The 23521-nt window shown below is 41.4% G+C and overlaps 2 protein-coding genes across 2 annotated transcripts in view; one reads left to right on the top strand and one right to left on the bottom strand.

Annotated features, from left to right (window-relative positions):
- The window catches only part of LOC128449875 (oxysterol-binding protein-related protein 10), a 31060-nt gene extending 19920 nt beyond the window's left edge, over nt 1-11140 (bottom strand). The window contains exons 1-5 of the mRNA XM_053433216.1: nt 11063-11140; nt 9155-9456; nt 4218-4396; nt 3546-3625; nt 1388-1480 (exon numbers count right to left, since the gene is read on the bottom strand). Coding sequence (XP_053289191.1) covers nt 1388-1480; nt 3546-3625; nt 4218-4396; nt 9155-9456; nt 11063-11140 — 732 coding nt within the window. The remainder of the gene's footprint in view (nt 1-1387; nt 1481-3545; nt 3626-4217; nt 4397-9154; nt 9457-11062) is intronic.
- gpd1l (glycerol-3-phosphate dehydrogenase 1 like) lies at nt 11056-22843 on the top strand. The gene is made up of 8 exons (XM_053432825.1): nt 11056-11182; nt 13144-13321; nt 14487-14627; nt 16073-16211; nt 16760-16872; nt 17059-17295; nt 17484-17590; nt 18360-22843. The coding sequence occupies exons 1-8, from the start codon at nt 11139-11141 to the stop codon at nt 18454-18456; spliced, it is 1056 nt and encodes a 351-aa protein (XP_053288800.1). The 5' UTR covers nt 11056-11138; the 3' UTR covers nt 18457-22843.
- The last annotated feature ends 678 nt before the right edge of the window (nt 22844-23521 follow it).

The following is a 23521-nucleotide window of genomic DNA, read 5'->3' as shown; positions in this document are numbered from 1 at the left end:
ACCACCCACTTTGGGAGATGCAATGGGGAAAACAGTGATGTGGATTCTCATAAAAAGCAAATAGGTGATGAATCAAGGTAACCTGAGGAGTAGAGCCTTGATTATGAGAAGAAATGACCAAATAATGCTACGAATAAAGTCAAATAAAATATGAATATGTACCCAGGATAAGACAAACCAAACCACTACACAAAGCTAAGAACCACTGTGTAGTAAATGTGAATGATAATATATACAGTAGCTGACGTTTAGACAACATACAAAGCCTCACCTGTGCTCCCTCACTACTTTTGAGGAAGACATTTTTAGTCAACACCTTCGATATATTCACTGGATAATCTGCCAGTTGGAAGCCTTAAAACTAGTGTTTGGGTCAATTTGCAGTATGCGTGTTTATGTAGTGCAGAATTCAATGAACACTGCAAACTGTGTATCTTGTCGTCTCATTTTATGAAATAAGAAACGTACAGACTCAGCTAAATGGACAAGGATATAGAGCTTCACACATGTAAACAAAGTGTCAAGTTATCCTGCAGGTCATTTCCTCACAACTCCACAATGGGAGTGGAGTTGGTAAGATCCAATCAGCCACAATGGCCACATTCATGATAAATTTTCAAACATGTGGGAATAAATTGGAATAATCTTCAACCGCAGCTTTAACAAATGTAATAAATGAGTTAATGGATCTTTGCAAGAGATTTGCAGCACATTGTAGCCCATCCTAGTACAGCATCACCACCTGTCACGCGGAAGACCGGGATTCGATTTCCCGACGGGGAGTGTTTTGGAGTGGTTAGAAAAAGGGATGTCGGACTGGAAGGTTGCTGGTTAGAGCCCACTTACTGGACCGGAGGATGGACCAGATCTGATTCTGTTCGAGACCAAGAGGACAGATGGACTCTCCTTCCTATTTCACCTAACTCCCCTAACATCTGCGACCCGGGTGCTTTCCATAGCTGCCCACTGCTCCATGTGGTCACTGTGTGTGCTGCGCTCACACGGATGGGATAAAAGCAGAGGGTCAATTTCCGCATTTGCATGTAGTGCTTGTGTGTGCTTGATTACGGCACAATAAAGGAAACTTAATGGTGTGCTCCATTTGGGTTTTACTATAAGGTGCCAGTTAGTGTGAGCTTTGTCCAACCTCTCTGATTACTTACTGTCTTGTCGTTGCACAAATGCTGCAGTTCAATGTTGTGTGTGATGTTGTGAATATTCAAGTAAAAACATTATAATGTGGCACTAAATGAGCAAAAATCAATGTGTGACGTAATGATTCCATGATGCGAACAGCTGAGATGTATTTGGTAAGAGCAGAAATGAGAAGACAAATTGAGTTGAACACCCAATCTCTCTCCTGTAAAGACAATTCATGGTGTGGTACCTCATCCAGAGTAGAGAGGGGTCCACCTTTGGGGGGTAGGGACTCGATAGAGGTGACCAGGTTCTTCTGCTGTCCATCAGTCTGGCTCATCACCTTCACACAGACAGCAGTAAACGTTACCACATCATCACAAGGACCAAACCACAGCTGTCTAATCTTTCAGAGCATTTTAGACAGTGAGATATATGACAGTGAAGTCACCTCCACTGCCAGTGACTGATGGGAGGGTGCACTTAGAACAAACGCAGATTTTCTCATTTCCTCTCCTGCTGAAGTTTGGCAATGTTTTAACACTCGGCACAAGACGCAGACTGGATGCTATGATTGACACGGCTTGATGCTGGTGAGACCTCTAGCATGCAGGATCAGCGACACCCTCTGTAGCTGTTGCTTTTCACTTGAGAGACAGAGATGATTAGCAGTGGGAGCTGGAATTTGAAAAAGGAGTGAAAATGAAGCTGAAGGGTGATGTGAGTGTGAAAAGAGGAGTGTGTGAGGGAGGAATAAACGTGTTATATTTTCTCATCTGCTCTTAAATTATTCTCAGGAGATGTGCACTTTAAGTTGCTTCTTCTGGATTGTTTAAATATTTACATTGGACTTATCATAATAGTGATTAAACGTTACAGCTATTACATTTAGGTCTTAATAATGGTGTTATGTTCCTTTAGTCCTTGAAATTGTCCTTAAGTGCTGCTTTAATAGAGCAGAGCCAGCTGCATGTTGGACTGAGCCGGGGAATCAGTAGAAACTAGTGTGTTGCTGTGGTATCACATGGTTTTCATACTGTGTTCTCTCATTGTTAACAGTTTTACACAGGAAAGAGGATTTAGTGGATTAATACTTGCGTGTAAAAATACTTTTTTTGAGTAATTTCAACTTGATGTCGAGTGGATTATTGGAAAACTTTAACCAATAACCCTAACCCTAAAATGGCCCCTAATAGATGTCGAATGCACTAATTGTAAGTTGCTTTGGATAAAAGCATCCGCCAAATGACATGTAATGTAATGTATACACCAACAACTCTACAAATTCTACAAAGTACTGAAAATAAATGTAATAACTGTACAAACACATCCATTGTAGATTCCATAACCAAGCTATACCCTATCCCACTCAAATGACTTGTTCTGGTGTAAGCAGGTAATGCAAACTTTAAATGAATTAAGTCGCAATTTAATGTTTTTTTGAAGGTTGATCTTCTTTATTTAGAGAACATCTTCATTTTTACAACTACTATGAACATTTTTCTATTTTTCTTGTTGTTCTCATTGTTGTTATTAGAAAATCTGATTCCTATGAAGCTAAGACGTCCTGTAGCACACCCTCAGTTTCATCAATTAGAACTTGGGCAAATTCTCATTATGTTTTTTCATGCAATCAAATGTTTGCACTCAATAGTGTTTTCTCAAAGGTCTACAGTTATAACAATCTTATAACTACTGACGTGGCTCTAACAGGAGCATTGTAAGTTTGTGTTGAGTTGAGTTGTTTGAAATGGTTTGGAGGAGGCTACCAAAAGGCCACAAGAATGGATTCTTGCATTCAGCATAAAGCAAAAATCAGGTTCAGGAAAGATTAGATGCATTGTTTCATAACTCCTTATTAAAGAGATACTGCAGTATAAAAAATGTTTTTGTTTCGAGGTTTTAACAAAGACAGTATTTTTACAGTACCACTTTGGACACCCTTGTACTGTTGTTTTCTAAAGGCAGTTTATGACACCTACAGATTGATGACATCACACAGGATGTTAAAGACAGGAAACTGTGATTAGTCCAGTCATTCCTCATGGCAAACTTTACCTTTAATATAACTCACCCTGCAAAATGCGGAACACAAACCACGAGCAATATTGCCAGCTGCTGGTCTGGCTGTTTTAGACCAGAAGAGTAAAGCAGCCGAGTGGATGGAAAAACATTCTGGCTCCATTATATGCAGTAACCAAACCTGGCTGTCTGGCCAAGCACTTATCTGTACATTTGAATTGGTTGTAATGCAATTAGGAGGCAGAGAAGAAGAGTGATATAGATGTCTCAAGTCTCAAGATCGATGTCATCAAGAGTCATGAGGTGATTACATCATTGTGAGTCTCTCTATGTGGGCCTTGTTACAGTGTGTGTGTGTGTGTGAGTGTGTGTTTGTGAGTGTGTACCTTGGCGCTGCTGTCAGAGTGCCGTCTGGAACACAACTGTAGCTGAGTCATCCATAACTCTTGTTGCTTGGCGTCCGGTGCTATCAATTACAGAACAAAGAATCACTGTGGGTTTGTCCTGCAATAATGAGAAAACAGTCTGTACTCGAGTGAGAAAACAACCTACACATCAAAGGTTGTGTCAGTTACTGCATTGACCGCTACTCATGCCGGTTGATGGAGAATTCTTTAATTCTCCTAGTCATCGTCTAATAACTAATTCCATGAAAATACCCAGCAATTAATTGATTGTACTGTTAGAGTGTCTCTAAAGCCTGACATATTGAGCTCCGTAAATATCTCTGTTATTTATCGTGTGGGTGTGTGAGTTTCATATTTCAGTACTTCCTTGTGCAAAGTGTTAATCCGCAGTGTTTACTGTTCAGAGAATTGCAAGGGTGAAGCTGAAGGTGCGATCGTGATCTTGTGAGAATTAGCAGCTTGTCAGACTGAAAATAAATCTGCATTAAAACCGTGGTGCTTCAGATACTGGTTACACAATGAAAAAGGATCAAGAACTCCCAGCTCAGTTAAAACTCTTCAAAACAGGAAAAAGGCCCTTTTGACAATGAAAGTACTTTGACAAAACGTATTCACTATGTTTCTTATTGCACAAGACATAAAGTCCCTCACCTCTGAGTTTGTAAAAATCCCCAGTGGTGGCCTGAATAGTAAACATGTAGGGAAACTCGTTGCTAGAGACCACCATTGCCCCGAGGAGAGGAAGACAACCACGGGGAGGCCTCTGGCTCTTACTAAGTTCATTTAAATAATATTGGAGCTGACCAACATCTGGGTCCAGTACAAAATATCTGCAGGAGAGACAAGGGAGAGAGAGAGATGAGTAGAACAACTGAGTAAACGAACATGGGATGGGGAGGGGCAGAAAAGATTAAGATGTTACTGTAACAAAGTAAAATCCCTTAATGTATTGACATTTGGAGGTAGACCCTCCACTTGATGCCAAAAAGACATTCAGCTTGAAGGTTTTGAATTAGGACTGAAACAAATACACTTGATTAAGATTATTTATCCAGATGCAGGTGCTGATAGAATTATTAAAGTATATTCAATCATAAATGAGCATTTCAGGAGCAGAAAAATACGATATTTGCCAGAAGTGACACATTTAACATAATTAACAAGAGATGGGAAAGCATTCAACTGTATCGTGACTTCTATTAATACACTTATTAAAAAGTTTATAAAAAAAGTTAAAATAATTATTTTTGGGAAACAGAATTGGATTCTATTTTAAAGTTGTATGCGACAAAATATTGTTTCAGGAGGAGAAATGGAGAAATTCTCTTTCGCCAGCTTCCTATTCTTGATCCTTCAAGAGGATGCAATATATATCGTTCCAGTGTTTTTTTGCCAGATGGTCACATGCTTTCATGTGTTTTTCACTCTTTAGATTCGGTCTATGGTTCTTCCCATCATTGCTATGTTGTGGCTGGACTGTTGCCTGATAACCAGGTTTTTTTGGCTGCATCAGACTAATCAGATGCAGCATGAATTATTAGAAGAAGCTTCCCAGATAGCATATGGATGTGGGCGTCTTCAGGCAATGATGCAGCACTTCTGGTCTTCTTGTGGCCAGGAGAAAATGGATGTTAGCCGAAAGTTGCCCACTTGTAAAATGGCAAATGTGGCCTAACTATCTGAAAACAAATGTGGGCCTTTTTTTGGCAAACATGCAGCGCTCATAGGCAAGGTGTGATCCGGATGTGAGCATAAAGTGGCCCATGTGGCACCTTTGGCATCTTCAGTTAGCATGAGGTATTATTTGTTGCCCAGATAGCAAACAGGAGCGGCCTCCCCAAGCGTCATCATACCATGCCCTACGTGGGCCAGGTGACAGCAGTGTGTGGGCCAAATCTGGCCCAATACAATTTTTCCCTGTGGGTTCTTTGTTTAGTTGAACCTTTTTTGTGCATTCTCTGCATCTGAGTCCTCACTTACTTTACACTAGTGGTACCATGAGCCAAATTACACTAATAGATGGATTGAATGACATTTAGTTCAGACATTTATGTTCTAGACAGAAGGATTTTTAATAACATTGGTTATTTCATCAAGTGAGAAAATGCACCTTGTTTTATGACCAAACAACTGCAAAGTTTATGACATTCCTGATGGCTCTAAATAGCATATGTTAGTCCACTAACATAGTGGTTAACATCTGCATATTAACATTGTCGCCATGAGCATGTTAGAATGCTGATGTTAGCATTTAGCTCGAAGCACAGCTGTGCCTCCACACAGTTGCACAGAACGGCTAACATGGCTGGAGACTCTAGGGGCCGGATTTACTAAGAACATTAAAAAGACTTTCATTAAGTTTGCTTGTGCAGTTCCTGCTTTACTACGACAGAGACTCATTATGCATCTGAACCGCACTTAAAACTCCCCGGGAGACGATGTTAAAAGAGACCTCAGTGTTTAGCATCGGGATTTTAATGAGATCCCAAAACTAAGAAACAAAATGACAACGTAATCATCTCCACCTAAATCTTTTACTGTAGTTGTAAATTTGTCATTTACTTTTCAACTCTGGATGGAATGAAATAGAAAATATCCCTATTTCTCATCACCCATATTAAAATTACCCACAGAACATTATATACAAACTGTAGCCTGCATTTTTACATCAATACGCTCAAGAAACGGTCTTGGGAAAAGGAAAATAAGAAGTCATCTAATAATTAATCAATAAATAATTAAAAAAAGTATAAACAAACCATTGCAACCATTTGACAAGCAGATGTATTTCCAAAACATGCAAACATTCATACATTATCTCCAGACACACAGTACGGTGGAGACCTTACAGTGTCATAAAAAAACAGTTCTCAGACGACTGGATCACGGACATTTTGAAATGACTCTGTGTTTTTGTGCTGAAGCTAGATTTGTTTTTGCATTGTTACCTGTTCAGTCATTTGATAACTTTTTCCATGATGAGGTAATGCACATTGAACTAAACTTAACAATCAGGTTTTCATATTTATCTTTAACTTCAGAAGCACCATGAAGGAGTGGGTCATTACAGCTCATCATTGTTACATCCTGTGCAATGGGGGGGTGTCTCAAAACAAGTCAGTATTCATCACTCGTGATTAGAAAAAAGCACAAATGTTACTCCGTGTGACACTGGAGCTCATATGCAAGCTACTGAGGCTTGAATGATTTTACCCTGGAGTCTTTTATTATGGGAGCGGTATCTCTGAGCACAGATGAGAACCACTGATGGAGGGAGGGACAGGAGCGGGGATCAGGGAGAGAGAGAAAGAGGAAGGAGAGGGTGCTGCGAGGATAGAGGGGGAAAAACCACCAAGTGTTAATGGAAGACAAGGAAATCCAGCAATAAGAAGAAAGAGACCACTATGAATAATTTAAGCCTGTTTTCACACTGCAATCTGTTTCTTCCCCTCCGCCGCTGTCATGTGTCATGTGGCTGTGTAGTTTGCAGAGGAGCATCAAGTCCAACTCACACCTCCTTTCTTATTGCTACATGCAGCAGGGAAAATGGCAGAAAAACAAGATGTGACTTATCCTAGCCAACAGGACAACATAATTTTTCTGTTTCTTCCATAGCAGTTATCATCATCCCAGTTAATAAATAAACTTGCTGCAAATTAGGAAAAATAACAACGGAAAAGGGTTAAAAAAAAGTGGTGAAGCTGGCTGTAGTTCAATGCTTTGTGTTTTCTTTCTATTTGCAGTGCGTTGAGTTCTCTCGGCCTCTGTCATTGTGATTTGATTAGAAGCCATTTTTACACCAGTGCAGTCGGAACGAGTTGGATTAAGAGAAAGAGGACAAGTAGGAAAGAATGGAAGAGGAAGGAGAGCAGAGAGACAGAGTTGGAAGACAGAGAGAAGAGGAGAAGAACGTGGAGGGACAGGACAGAGAGAACACAGGCTTCACTCCACATCCCTTTCACCCTGTGAGACAGGAGGACAGGCTGTGAAATGCTGGAGGCACACATTTTCAATCTGCAGATAAAGGTTAATATGTTTTCACTGAAATAATAGTGTGTGTGATACTTTTCTGATTATGTTGTCATGTATGTATATGTTCTTAAATGTCTTAACAGAGATCATGTTTCTTTATGTATATGAAACACCTACCAAATATATAATAATAGCCTATAATATTAATCAAGAAGGTGTCTTTTGCAGCCGGACTGAATGCCGCCTTAACTCTCTGGTGTGTCTTCTTGTCAGATCAGACAACGACAACTAAATCCCTCTGACAGTCTGAGAATAACAATAAAGTGAAAATCAGTGTGATGATGCAAACATGATACGGTTGCTTCAGTGCGTCGCCTGTCTCCAGGATCATCTCTGTCAGAATGCAAGATGAAAGCTCACATCAGGACTTTGTGAAGAATGAAGCATTTCATACCATATTAAAACACAGAGCACAACTTGCTGACACACACAAACACACACACACACACTCACACACAAACACACTCACACACACACACACACACACACACACATGCACGTCTCTCTATAGTTCTGAGGACGCTCTTTACATAATGCATTCCCTGGCCCCTTATCCTAACCTTAACCATCACAACTAAATGCCTAACCCTAACCCTAACCTTATCACAACCATAACCATAAAACCAAGTCTTAACCCTCAAACAGCCCATTGAATTTGTGATAACCAGCCAAAATTGACCTTCATAACTATAGATAGATATGTGCACCCACCCGCGCGCACACACACACCCACACCCACACACACACACACTACATTATTTGTGTTGTTTCTGAATAAAATTAATCAAGTGTGTGTGTATACGTGTGTGTAAAAGAGAGGGTGTGCAAAGGTAAACACACCACACACACTGATCATGGAGCTCTTTCGAGATGAGATGCTCTTCCTATCAACTCACTGGGACGGAGAGTGAGAGGGTCAGCGGTTAAAGAGGGAGAAGGAGGAGAGGGTGTTGGGATGCAGGAGAGGGGCGCAGGGCTTTCCTGAGCCTGGATGACTCATACAGCATTTCTGGGACTTCCACCCCCACATCTCCTCTCACTGTGACATCATCACAGATTGAAGCTGGATGAAAGGAAAGGTGCACATACAGATAAATGAGTGCAGATGTTCTGGACCCGCTCCGCAGGGTTAATAGACCCAATGGCCCGAGATGGTTGTGATGCGACCCTAGGTCAATGATGGACACCAAATAAACTGATGAAGTTCTGGGGGTAACTCTCAACCTTTAAGTAAAACAAAAAAGGTTTAGTCTTAGACTGCTCCACTCTCTCTGTAATGTAATGTTTACTGAGCCATAGGTGGACAATCAGAGTTTTATATAAATATTTATAAATATAGATTTCCTATTCCCTACAGACTTTTAAGGGGAATGGACACATAATCCTGAAAGGGATCCTTACAGCAGTCGATAGTAACTAGAAAGACATAATCAAGTCAGGTTTGAGTCAGGATACTTGTAGTGCCATGGTTTTAAACTAGATAGAAGTGGATGCCATGCACCCGGACCCGACAGGAACATTATACAAACAGGATGAGAAGAATGTCAAACACCAACCTGCTCTGCCAGCCGTGGAGCAGGTTGGTGTACTTCCTCAGGACGCCCTCCAGGTGCCGCTTGCTGCGGGTTGTCCCGTGGTGCGAGGGGCCCGACCCTGCGCCGCTGTCCCCGGTCCTGGAGCCCGCTCGGAGCGGAGCGGCGTCCGGGCTGTGCGGCGGCTCCTGCCTCCTGCAGGGGCTGCGAGCGGGGCTGTCGTGACGCGCCGAGCGGTTCATGCTGCTGCTCGGGACTCGTCGCCAGTCGGAGAAGTGCGATGAACCAGAGGCAAAGCGGAGCCAGAGGAGCGAGGTGTGTGAAGGCTGATATCGCAGGTTTGGACAAAGTGATGCAGCAGTGATAGAGTGGGTGGTGCTTTACTCCATCCCACTGTTTACACAGAGGGATATTCCGACCAATTTACTGCGGTGCTCTCTCTCTCTCTCTCTCTCTCTCTCTCTCTCTCTCTCTCTCTCTCTCTCTGACGTTATTGCGTATATATTTTGGAAATCCCGGGTTGGTCACTCTAGCCCCCCGCCCCCCCCCCCCCCCCCCCACCCCCCCAACAGGGGATACTCCCCCTTCTTCCAGCCACTGGGAATCAATAATGCAGTAAAAGCTCACACAACATCACAAGCTGGCAGCATGGTTGCCTCTCAGTAATGCTACAGACACAATTGTTCTAGAAACGTCACAGTTATGCATGCCCTTTCCTATTATCTTTTTGGGACTATACTTATATATGGTATTTTTATCTCAATTCTAAAACACACAGGTTTGGAGGATAGAACAGTGACTTACAGTTGATGTTATCAGTATGAGAAATACACTTTTTGATGGGAAGAGTTGCATAACGAAGCCTTGAGAGGAAGTAGGAGGGATTGACTAAATGACGTCCCCACATAAGAAAATTGTTTTGGTCAAGATTTGGCCCCACATCCAGCCCACATACGGGCTGCTCCTGTTTGCCATATCTGGGTCACAAGTAAGCCATGTCTAAAAAGGAGCCAAAGGTGGCCTGAATTAGTTTTGTGCTATTTGGGCCATATTCCCCATTTACCACAGGGACCACTTTAGGTTCTCATCCAGATACTGGATCCAGATTAGACCTTGTTTAGAGCACCGCATGTTTGACGAAAGGGCCATGTTTGTTTTGGGATATTTAAGCCACATTTGCTACTTTACAAGTTTGCCACTTCATATGCCTCTCATATCCATTATGTTTGGGCCACATAAAGCTCAGAAGTGGCTCTCATTCATATTCTATCTGGATGTAGTTGATCAATCAAGTCGACTGAAGTATTTATTCAGTTTTTCTGATTCATTCATTTCAGTAAGAATCCGCAACTACAGTATATTTTTTTAATCATTTTACCAGTGAACAGCTGGGAATCTAACAAGTGCAGCGTTGCAAAGATTATTTTTTTCATTTGGCTACAGGCTTATGATAAACCTGTGCAGTCCATGGATATTGCTCATATCAACGTGTGTAGCTATTATGCACTGTGGATAATGACTTGAACAGCAGGACCTGAACAGACAACTGTCCTCCACAGAGACATGGTCCTCTGTTGTGTCCGCACACATCATACTCTCATCCTAACACATTGGAATATTCATCATTATAAATTATATATACTCTCTATTATCCAATATAACTTATTTATTCTTTTACTGTATATTATATAACGTATTATATATATTGTTATTTTGTATTATATACTATAATTTTCATATAATATTCAATAGTAAAACAATAATACCAGTTTATTATAAGACTTTAACGCAAGCGTTATATATTATTATAGGTGTCTAGTACAAGGCAGTCATTCTATGGTCATCTTGTTATGTAATCTCCAGGACTACGTCGAGGACGAATGAAAACAAACTACAACTCCCGACAGGCTAGTGTGCGACGAGTTCTGTGACGTCATCAGGAGCAGACGCGGACTCGACGGCTGTGTATGTGAGTAGAAGACCCGGAGAGGACAGCTGATCATCATCCATGGCGTCTCCGCTCAAAGTGTGTATAGTCGGCTCCGGAAACTGGTAAGGTGCCAAAGGTTCGGTGAGGAAGAGGAGGAGGAGGATGAGGAGGATGAGGAGGATGAGGAGGAGGATGAGGGTACAGGACATGATCCGCTGCTTCAACCTGTTGGGATGTTGCATCTCCTCCACTCGGCCTGGTGTAGTGCATGTGTGTGAACAGGTCTGGGTGGAGGTGAGAGGTTCTGCTGCAGGTGATGGAGGTCACTTCCTCTAGTGCCTTGCTCAGTGGCACTCGATTGAACAGTGGTCCTGGATTGAACTTCAAGAGGTTCACCTCACCCTCTTAACATTGCCTCTAGACAAAAGGTGGAGCATGCATTGCAGCACCTATTGTAAAATAATTGTTCAGCGTTTTTAAGACTCCCTCAGTCGTCATGTAATTTGGTCTAGTGAGTAAAAACTGCTCTGCTCTGACAGCTCTGCAGTAAATCCTGCTTCAGTTCACTGTAGTCGATCCACAAAACATTTTGCACAAAGGATTTGTTACAAAAACAACAATGATTTGAAAAACTAAAATCTGGAAAGATGTCGGCTGAAGCTCAATACGCCTACAATTCTTACTTAGAAGAATTCAACTGGCAACCTTTTTATGCCCTGAAATTAACTCCATCAAACAGACAACATTTCCATTTATTTAAACATAAATATGATTCGATCTCTGTTGTTTAATTGTGAAACATCTTGTTTCCCAAAAAATGTAAATTTGGAAAGTGAGAAACACATTTTTACTTTATCAATTGTTCTAAATATATTCCCTTTTTACAGAAAAGCATAATTTCTTTACATTTGTCCTTGCTCTTATGTTATTGAACTGGCCTGTTCCCATCAGTTCATATTGTGTCTCTCTCGATACTCAAACAAACTGTAAACATTTCAAAAGTTTTAAGGTGTATAACCTAGTAGAAAAACACGTGAACCACTTGGTCGTAAAATAGATAGATAGATAGATAGATAGATGGATACTTTATTAATCACGTGGGAAATTCCAGTTGCATATACACTTAAACACATCACTGACATACATACATAAATCACATACGGAGAACATATTTACAGATACAGGAATGGAATGCAATGATGTGATTGTGTCAGTGTCCAGTAGGAAAGTGTTCTTGTGCTGCTGGAGTGGATAGTACAATAATATATATATATATATATAAAAAAAGCAGAAAAAAATATATATAAATAAATATATAAGAATATGTAGTGGTAAAGTCTGTGCATGGGGCTAGTATAGCCAGTAAAGGGATGGACAGTGGGTTGGTATATAATAATATATATATATATATATCATCATCTCCATCTTAATCATGCAAAGGCAAACAAAAGTATTTCTCTTTTTAATGGCTTTATTGAACACCTTTCATTCTTCCTGCCCGACAGTGATGGTAGGTAGTGATTGAATGTATATCTCTTGCGTGTGTATGCAATATATAGCTGAGACAAAGTCATGTGTGACCTGGGTATGACGTGCAACCTGATAAAGGAGCCTGTCAGCCATTAATGGTCTCCTCGCTGCTATAGAGCACCGGTCACCTGTTTATTCAAAGTGCATTCATATAGAGCGTATCACGTTTTATAATCACAGTACTCATACCAAGTGATAAGCCGATAAGATTACTTTTATAATTTTTCGCATGATTCAAGTAAATCCACAAAATGCACTGAATCTTAAGCAGCATGGTAGATGTACATGTTTACAAGTAGTGCCCTACGAAACTAGTAACATTCACACACACACATTTCTATCACTCAGTCGTCGTGGAAAGTTAGGGGTTAGTGTCTCCCGCATGGACGATGGAGTGATGACCGCTGCTCTAACTCCTGAGCCACAGACAAACACTAACAGACAAACTAATTCAGAGTCACATTGGTTCACATTTAGCAAACAGTGAAGGTGGTTGTTTACACATGTGTCTGTTGAAGGTAAACTGACCTCTTGGCCCGTGCTCTGATTGCAGGGGCTCTGCCATCGCCAGGATCATTGGAGATAATGCCAAGTCCCTGCAGCGTTTTGCCACCACAGTGAAGATGTGGGTGTTTGAAGAAAACATTAATGGCAGGAAGCTCACGGACATCATCAACACGGAGCATGAAAACACCAAGTACCTGCCCGGATATAAACTGCCAGAGAATGTGGTAAGAGACAGCAGGAATACAGACCTCCTCTTTCAGCGTTTAAGAACCTCTAGTCCACGGGAATCTGCGGCGCATTGATTCTGTGCAAGCTAACATTGTATTATATATGTTGGGGGTCGTAACTGCTTTTAACATACAGTAGTAACTGAGATGTAGTAAACTACATTTGCTGTAACACACAAACACATAGCTCACACAAACACACACAGTTAGTTTCTCAAATCTCTTTATTTCAGAAGTCTGACCAGGTCAAATTTCCATCACACTGTATTTCAGACGTAGCCTGACGTTGTCATACTAGTCAGAATATGAGTCTGATACCGCTCCATTGGGCTGTTATTATGGGGTGTTTTTCAACCGAACCAGGGAAAAAAATGCCTCTTCGCTCAATTGGATAGACCTACAACCAATCAGAGCAACGTAGTATTATTACGTATGTAAAGCGACGCATATTTGTTGTCAACAGACCTCAACTGCACGCACGCTGGAAGAAGTAGAAGAAGAAGATCAGTAAAAACGTTTTTAGCCGGTGTTGTAAAAATAATTTAAGGATACACGGAGAACTTTCCAACACGATCAGCATCTTTGGGAAACAGCAAATGTAACAGACCATCGGGGCCAGCTGATAGATTAAACTTTTTCCGAATCCCGTAGGAAGGACGGCAAATTTTTTTTTCCGATCTACAAATGCCTTGATCGAGTTTCTCTGTTCCTCTTTCAAAATGATTGCGCTGTCGATGTCTTCTAAAACAGACTCAATGGCAGCATCTACACATCTCAGCTCTCCAGCGGCAGGCATGTTTGAAGAAAACGAATTCAACCCAAGGGCACTTTGATGGCGTGGTTGATTACGTTACTGTTGATCATCTGTCCATCATCATATAAAGCCCGCCCTGACAATCTGATTGGTCCGAACAGCTTCTGTTCGGGTGTAGTATATCCCCAACGGAGCGACTCCAGACCGAACTTCCCGACCTCAAATGTTGTGGGCGGGGCTTAGTTCGTCTGGCATCCAGGCTATTTCAGACGTATACTTTTAACCTGGATGTTTAGGACTTTAACTTCCAAATCACTTAATCAGAGCTTAGTGAGGCCTCACAAGACTTCTCAAAGCCCACGTTGTGCATAGTGTCGAATTTGATGTCTCTTTTGGTTTTCTCCACAGGTGGCTGTCCCGAAGCTCTGTGATGCGGCGGAGGGAGCTGACCTGCTGGTGTTTGTGGTCCCGCACCAGTTCATCAGGAAGCTCTGTGACGAGATGGTTGGCTGCGTCTCCTCCAGAGCTCGAGGAATCACACTCATCAAGGTAATGACACGTCAGTGAACTGAAGTGTGTGAGCATATTATCTTGCATTGATAGATGACACATTATTCTGCGTTGATCACCAACAGCGCCACGCTGCCTCACAGTTTCTGAATGTGTGTCCTTTGAGGACAGATTCCAGGTCAGTGTGAGTCCCTGTGCGGTAGAATGTGTTAATTAAAACTTCTCATGAGTCTTGGCTCATCATCTGAGGCTGGCCCCAGCAGCTTTTATCTTTTATCGATGGCCTTGAATTTATGTTCATGCATCTCAAAGTCACATTCACTGCTAAAGTGGGCTTTTAAATCATCTCGTGAGCCTGAGCTGTTGGAATTTTTTTTTAATTTTCAGTGTAATTCATGAATATCGGTTCCCTAAACAGAAAAAAGGTTGAAAAACACCCCATCTCTTAATGTTACAGAAAGAGAACATTCCTGGATCTGCCCCCTGATCCGGATCCATAACAATATTGAATGTGCTCTTCTTTAACCTTTACTTAATACTTCCACCAAGTTTCTTGGTAACCTGTACAGTGTTTATTGTGAAATGTTGCTTACAGACAAACAGACAAACAAACGCTTATGAAAACTATAACCTCTTTGGTCGAGGTATTAACTCTGCAGACTTTGACATTGTCTTATAATGTCTGTTTAACACAGGTTTTCATCAGATTGAGTCTTCTGGATCTGTCAGGAGCTAAAGTTGCTGTAAATCATTGCCTTTGCCTTTGACAGAACATTTACTCTGTAATGGACCGGTCTGAGTCTACTTTACTTTGGGACTTGTTAGGATCTACATTTCCACTATGAAAGCCTAGACAACAGACTGTGTGTGTGTGTATATGTGTGTGCGTGCATATGTTGTTGAAAATAAATCCTCATTTCTATCCAGGTAAAAAAGCAGATTATAAACTGTGGAAGGGGACGTTAGGGAGAGAGGGGCTTTGGGTGCTGTTAGGCCTGGGATTGAAATAGACCAAAGCTGCACTTACACTCACTTTCCCTCAGAATAGAGAGTGAGCAGCTAACTATGCCCCAGCTGTTGCAAAGTTCATTGTGTTGAATGAAACCAATCCTTTAGATAATTCTACATGCTACATCTTGCTGTCCATATCCACAACCTTCATGTTAACAATCAATTCACAACAGTCTGATCCTTTGTACAGAATCCAAAGATCTTAGAGGTTCTGAATTTGAGATGTGCGTGTGCATGCCACAAAGGAGGGGGCCAATGGAAATGTGGAAAATGAGACATTTTCTTTTTCTGTTATCTTTTTCATTGTGTTTTCTAGCATCTGCATGACATGATCACAGAATTCAAGTATAAACTAAACGTCTGCATGCTGAATCCGTTTGTCACCAATCTGCTGTTTCCCTCCACGTCTCTCACCTGCTTCCTGCTGTCACACGTTCCTCACATCCCTCTGTGTCTGTCTGTCAATCTGTCAGGGCATAGATGAAGGCCCTGAGGGTTTGAAGCTGATCTCCGACATCATTCGAGAGAAGATGGAGATTGATGTCAGTGTCCTCATGGGAGCAAACATCGCCAACGAAGTGGCAGCTGAGAAATTCTGTGAAACCACAATCGGTAAGAGGAACATATGTGTGTGTACAGAATCATGTGTTTGAATGATGAAATAGCCTATAACGTAAATTTGATCCGAAATAGATTCATGACTTTTTATTGCGTTGCAACTTCTTTGTGTTTTTGTACAACACTACATTGATTTGGTAGTTGGTAGTTTCTTTGCAAATAAATATTTCGCACATCTTGACAGTATTGGAGTTATCTATTGAAGTTGACTGTGTGCCTGCATTTTAGTTTTCAAGGTTTTCGATGTGGGCTGCAAATAGCTTCAATTGAAGGAGTTTCTATTTGAGGAGGAGGGCTTAAAAATAAAAAGCAGGTTGTGTAATCTTTTGTCTTTGTTGTCTATTTTTAACGAAGCAGTCTCATTCTTCTGAAGCAAAGTTTTCAACTATTGCCCTGTCGGTATAGTTACATGTTAAGACTCTGGAAAAGAGGACGGTGAGATGTACTGAATCAGAATGAGCTAATCAAAGAGCACTGCACATAGAGGTGAAAATGTCGGTCTCATTTAATGTTCCGTTGTGTGTGTTTGTGTGTGTGTGCAGGCAGTAAGATCCTGGAGAACGGCCTGCTGTTCAAAGAGCTGCTGCAGACTCCAAACTTCAGGATCACAGTGGTGGATGATGCTGATACAGTGGAGCTGTGTGGAGCCCTGAAGGTACGAACACGACTCTGTACCTCCTCCATGTCGGCTGATATAGGACTTAAACCAAACTATAAAACGACATGTCAGTTCAGTATCAAACGTGGAACTCATGAGTGCTGGCCTGAAGCCTTGTTGCCATGCTAAGTCATTGTTAAGGCACTGTTGTGATTAAGTTCTTTGTCTTAATGTTGGGAACAGAACATCGTCGCAGTGGGTGCAGGCTTCTGCGATGGGTTGCTGTGCGGGGACAACACCAAGGCCGCTGTGATTCGTCTGGGGCTGATGGAGATGATCGCCTTCGCTAAACTCTTCTCCAAGAACGACACTGTTTCTACGGCAACTTTCCTAGAGAGCTGCGGCGTGGCCGACCTCATCACTACGTGCTATGGCGGCCGCAACCGGCGAGTGGCAGAGGCCTTCGCTAAAACAGGAAAGGTAGGTGCATCGTCAAAAGGGACTGTGTGACATAAACCAGTGGATTGTATGGATGCTCTCTGGCAAAGACAAAGACACTGTTAAAAGTGTAATTCTGTAAATGTTATATAATAATATATTTTATATTGATATTAACACATTTCTTCCATTTTGATGAATTTGTATCTTCTTGTCTCACCTGCTGTCAGAGCATTGAGGAGCTGGAGCAGGAGATGTTGAATGGTCAGAAGCTCCAGGGTCCTGCCACCTCAGCTGAGGTTTATCACATCCTCAAACAGAAGAGCCTGGTGGACCAGTATGTAGACCCCAGTCTCTGTCTTCCTTTTAGTAATGAAAGGTTGTTTTGTGTATCATCTGTTGGTTTGTGGAAGGAGAAGGAGTTTGACAGACACACGATATCAGCCGTAAGAGATGGAAGTACACATAAGCCATTTTCAGACCTCAGCTGGACGTCTGCAGAATTGGATCCGGACTTTCTCTGCAGGTTGCTTTTCACACATGAACAATGCAGCAGGAGATTCTCCGCTCGGACGCGTTCACGACAACACAAATCTCCGGAGCGTTAAGGCGAGGGACTGAGCAGCCGGCAGAGACGGGATGTTGCATTAATTCTGCCGAGGAAATCCCACGTTTTTGTTTACAGCACATTGACACTGGTGTCGGCCCTTATCAATAAAAGATCACAGGACATCTTCGTGTGTGTGTCTTCTACGTGTGCGGCTCCGCTTTTTTTTGCATCTGTCAATTGTTTGAAACGTTTAGTATAAAAGATTAGTCTTCTCGACTACACACGTCTTGCACAGTTTTGAAACAGTATTAATATACGACTATGGACCTGATGACACCCACATACCACTGTCGCTGCTGGTAATACTGTGTAGTTGCAGTTCTGGTGGGGTTCGGTTGTAATATAACTAGTTGATAATGGTGCATTGATGCATAAAAACTGGGCATTGAAAGTAGCTGAGGTGCTGACACTGCAGATTTGGACCATCCGTGCACTGCCACGCTTCCGCGTGTTCTCTTCTGTGTCTCGTCTGACTCCCTCCCTCCTCTCTCTGCAGGTTCCCTCTCTTCACAGCCGTCTATCAGATCTGTTTTGAGGGGAAGCCGGTCCGAGAGATGATCTCCTGCCTGCAGAGCCACCCAGAGCACATGTGACCACCGGGTGGGTTTCGCAAAGGGGGTGACGATCCATTCAACGTGTTTACACCGAGATCAGTTCACATTAAGTGTCTCAGCATGTGAAAGATAAGGTCCAATATCAATTCAAGTAAAACTAATATAGACCAAAAGAAACAGAGTTTCCAGATTTCCAACAGTATTTCATCTCAGTCTCAAAAGGCAGGGAAACAGGTCTGCTAGGCACGACCTCCTCCTAGTTTACACAGAAATGAGGACAAATTAAGAAGCAAAGCATACTCCTTACACAAACGACGCAAACAGATAGTTACACTGATTTACAACTGATTCCCATTAGCACTCAAGCCAGTTAAATTGATGAAGTGTCTACATCAATTCGAATTTTGAACAGGGCTGTTTTTAAGACATTCCTGGGGTCAGCTGTGTTTCTGTGTTATCTGATGTAGAATCAATATACACCTGCCTCTGCCTTTTTCTGGCTGCTGTTATCAGATAGCCGCCATAGTCCTGGCACGGTGCCCCTTAGACACTAACCACACAATGTTACATTCCTTACATTACATATCTTTCATATCACACAAGATGTTTTTACCGTCCTCATACACACTTGAACCAACCAGCAGCATTTCCGAGTGAAATAGCACAAATCATTAAGCCATTGACAAGTCCACTTAAAGGTTTATTACAACATCTTTCCTCATCTCATTATTTGTAATATGAAGGTAGGACTCGCCATGTTAAAGAAGGATTCTGGTCTTTTGATTCAGGACTCATTACCTCTACCAAGGACGTTATGTTCATTGCTGTTTGTCGCAATTTCTTTTGGCAGAAAATACTGGACTGATTCTATTGAAACTTGATGGAAGGTTGGGATATGGTCCAAGGAAGAACACATTCACTTTTGGCACGGGCCATTTTTTACCTTTAACATTGTGAGATAGGATGTTAGCCTCGGCAGAAGCTTGCAATCTCTGAATGCCCTTCTTTTGATTTAAATTGCCGTTTATTTTTGGTCCGTCTATATTTTTGCCCTTTTAGTACTTATTATTGAGACCATGTCATAGTTTCATGAAGAGAACAAATTTGACCAAAATTGTTTTAAAGGTGTGTTTGTAAATGCACTATCTTTTATACAGAGTTTTTCTAGTGTTAACGACCTCTCAAAACACTTTACGCAACAAGTCATATTCACCCATTTACAAACGTATTTATACAACAAGGGCCAGTTCAGACGTCAGTGTCTTGCCCAAGGACAATTCGGCACTCAGGTGAGGGGGCCAGGAATCCAACTACCAACCCTCTAGTTGATGGATGAGCAGGTTGACTCCTTAGCCACAGCAGCTGTTTGTGAGCCAGACCCAGAGCAAACACAGATATCCGTTCACACCGGGATAAGATATTGTCAGCTACAGTAACAACCAGCACTTCTACATATGACTTGCTGCTTTTTTCGACCATGGCTGCTACTTACAGACCTTTACACTGCAGCCATGTCAAAGCAACACAGGTGCAACTAGATTGACACTCAGTAAAGCTCATAGCCCCATAAAGGACCTACAGTCCCTTTTAAATTCAATCAAGCTACACCAATTTGAAAACACTCATAGATATCAGACCTCTCAATGTGTCTGATTTTACTCATCAAGATCCAGGTATTATTGGAAAATGAATAGTTTCTTCCTTGGCACATCCCCAAACCTTCCACCAAGTTTCAATGATATTGGTTTTGTGGGTTTTTGTAAGACTGAAGTCAAACAGGTAGAGGGCAACGGTGGCTGAGGTATTTAATAACATACCACATTAGGTTTCTTTATTTTTCCTCAGATCTGTTTCAGATCGGAGTTTGAAGATTCATAGATTTTGGTTTGCGGATCAGTATCAGTGATTGAAAAAAAATGTCCGAAGTGATTTAGTCCAATACATTAATAAACAGGAACCATCGTTCAAATGTCACATGAACTGGTCAGTGTAGCCGTTTTCAGACAGGACCTCCGGAGGATGTCGGCAGAATTGGATCGTGAGTTTACCTTTTCACACATGAACAACAAAAGCAGGAGATTCAGTTCAGACGTGTTCACAACAACACAGAAGTCTCAAGAGAGCTCGGGTGAGGGGTGTTGCAGCAGGCAGGTGTAACACAGGGAGATCACATGTTTCAGTCTACAGCACATCAACACCCCCTTCAGCTCTTATCACCAAAAGCTGTCTCGACATCTTCATCGGCAACACTTTTCATCCTGAGATGTTTTGCATCTGTCGCGTGTTAGTTGTGAAAGCAGCTTATCTGATGATATTGAGGACATTTCTTCTCTTCTCTCTTTTAAGGGCAAATATATAATTGATGTCCTTAACTGCACTATTCTGGTTTTATAGATTTTGTGGGTGATCTAACGAGTTTATATCACGATTCATCTTTAGCAGGTCCATGATCTCCTTTTCTACCCAATTGCAGAGATCCATACATTTTAGGCCATTTTTGTCTCCACTGATGATGTGGATCCACGATCACAATTTAACAGCATGATCCCCGATGGTGCTGATTGGACAAATTACATCACGAGTCTCTGTTTGGAAGTGTTCCGACAGATATATTCAAACACTTCCACCACCTGTTTTACTCAGGTCTTCACAAATCTCAAACAGTAATCCCTGACGGATGTATTAAAGTAAAGCTAATTGAGCGAGCGGACACTAATACACGTGACCAAACAGAGTCTGGATATTCTTTTCATTACATTTCAGAAATAGAAAGAAAGATTCAGTTCAGACTGTGTGTTAAAAAAGATCATGATGAGATGTTTTGGGAAGATCCTCTACTGAAAGATAGTGTGGCCAACAGCAAGTGCAGTTTGCAGTTTACAGTTTAAGGTAAATGGAGGAATCAGTGTGTTCTTGAACCACACATCCAAACACTGCACCTCTTCAGAAGTACTCTGGATTTGATTGGATGTTCACTTATCAAAATCCAGATGATAGAAGGCAAGAGATTCAAATTCACATTGTGGTTGTTTTTGCTGCTGCACTCTATAATCATATGTTTGTTTATGTGTGCTTATCTTTATAATATAGCACCCTTAACCTTCGCTAAGATTTATTTCCATGTTTGTGACCAAATGTTTGAAATGGAACTTGTGCGTTTTTACTGTCAGATTTGCCGTTGATTTTTCATAGTTTTACACATATCAATGGAAAGCTGTTGTTATTTACTTGAGATGACGTGCCTGTCTGTGGACTCCAGCATGATACTGCCTCTGTGTCGTAGTAAGGCACTTAAGTCGTGGTCTGCTCCAGAACAACAGCAATAGACAATTCATTGTGACATAGGAGAAGATAAGGATGATCACGGTGTTTTTCTATATTTTTACAACTTTAGTTTTTGTGTTAATTTGCATCCGGCCCCCCGGCTGTCACCAGTAAGGATGCGTTTAGTTTTCGGGTTGTCCGTCCCTCCTTCCCATTCTTGTGAACGCGATATCTCAAGAACAACTTTATGCAAAATTCTTCAAATTTGATACAAAGATTCACTTGTACTCATGGATGACCTGATTATAATTTGGTGGTCAAAGGTCAAGGGCACTGTGACCTTTCAAAACACATGTTTTGCCTTTTGAATGCAATATCTTAGGAATACCTCGAGGGAATTCTTTCAAATTTGTCACAAATGGTCACTTCAACTCGCAGATGAACTGATTAGAATTTGGTTGTGAAAAGTCACAGGGATCTTATATGAATCTGGAAAAGAAAAACATATGTATACGAAAATTGCACTGGCTGGTGGAGGTATACAACCGTATTGCTGTATTTCTAGTTCTCTCTGCCACTCAGGTAAACACACAGTATTGCTCAAAAGATCAAACTGAATCCTTAATACCTGCACATAAAAAATATTCTCACAATATTCTACTTGAGACATCAAATATTTTAATTTTAATGAAGATATGACTACACAAACCTGCAGTATGTTAATAATGCCTTTGGGAAGATCATCAGAAGCTCTATGAAAAATGTGTTGGGTACGTTTTTGGAGCCGTTTTCTTTATCTGTTGCCAAATAGGAACAGTGTCATTCTGTCATATTTACAGAGTGCAGTTGTTTTTATGTTTCCTCACAGATCCACTGTGGTAGAGAGTCACAGATTCTTGCCATTGAAAGGTTCATTGAAGTTCTTGTGCGCTGCTCTGTATTATAAAGTTGAGGCAGTTAACCCAGTATATACCTCTCAAACCAGAGTATTTGTTTCAATACAACACATCAGCTGGCAATGTGCTGTATTGAATAAATTACTCAGTATTTCTATTGTTGACCTTTGAACTGTTGTGGCAAAGTGTAAAATAGTTGCCACTGTGAACTCTGCAGAGTTGTGAAATCCTGTCCATGTGTATTAAAAACTTTTGTTGACTGAGAAGCCTTTAAACCTCTTCATTTGGTTTTCAGACTTGACTTCCTGAAACATATTTAGTGTCTCACCAGAACATTAATAATTGCCTGTTCAGCAAAGCCCTCTGCACTGTTTCCATGCAGGCCTGGTTTTGGTCTGAAGTCCCACTTCTCATCCTGAAGCTTTTTGTCCAGTAACAGTTTGAGCACATTTCCATCGAAGCTTAAATCTCACCTTTTATTCACTCAGATCTACGTGAGTATATAATAATATATTCATGGTTCTGACAATGTTGATTGTAAGACTCTACCTCTCCCTTATGAACCAGTTAACTGAGACAGTTGATAAGCCACTCTGTAGTATTGTTTTTCAGGAGAGCCAATTATAGTTCAGTGAAGCTCGATAAATAACACAAATCCAGGAGTTCAACCTCTCACCAAAAACAATCAGGCTAGTATTATTTTGTCATAGTTTTATTTTTCTGACTAACCAGAAGGTGGAGTGTGGGTATGTGATAAATGTTCGGTATTTATGAGCACTTCTCTAATTTAATGACCAATCAAAGCACTTCACTGTGAAGTTTTAACCTTCACCCATTCTGACACACACACATTCCTACAGTGTATCTATGTGCAGCGCCTTCCTTATCACGCATCACTTACAGCACAGTCATCAGGGGATATTTGGGGCTCGGTGTCTTGGTGG

The sequence above is a fragment of the Pleuronectes platessa genome, chromosome 10 (genome assembly GCF_947347685.1).
Source record: "Pleuronectes platessa chromosome 10, fPlePla1.1, whole genome shotgun sequence".
Taxonomy (NCBI): Eukaryota; Metazoa; Chordata; class Actinopteri; order Pleuronectiformes; family Pleuronectidae; genus Pleuronectes; species Pleuronectes platessa.
This window is presented reverse-complemented; position numbering and strand designations above follow the sequence as displayed.

Coding starts and splice junctions, on each gene's coding strand:
- gpd1l (XM_053432825.1), top strand. CDS start 11,139: ATGGCGTCTCCGCTCAAAGTGTGTATAGTCGGCTCCGGAAACTG. Junction 13,322..14,486: donor ATAAACTGCCAGAGAATGTG/GTAAGAGACAGC, acceptor TTTTCTCCACAG/GTGGCTGTCCCGAAGCTCTG. Junction 14,628..16,072: donor GAGGAATCACACTCATCAAG/GTAATGACACGT, acceptor TCAATCTGTCAG/GGCATAGATGAAGGCCCTGA.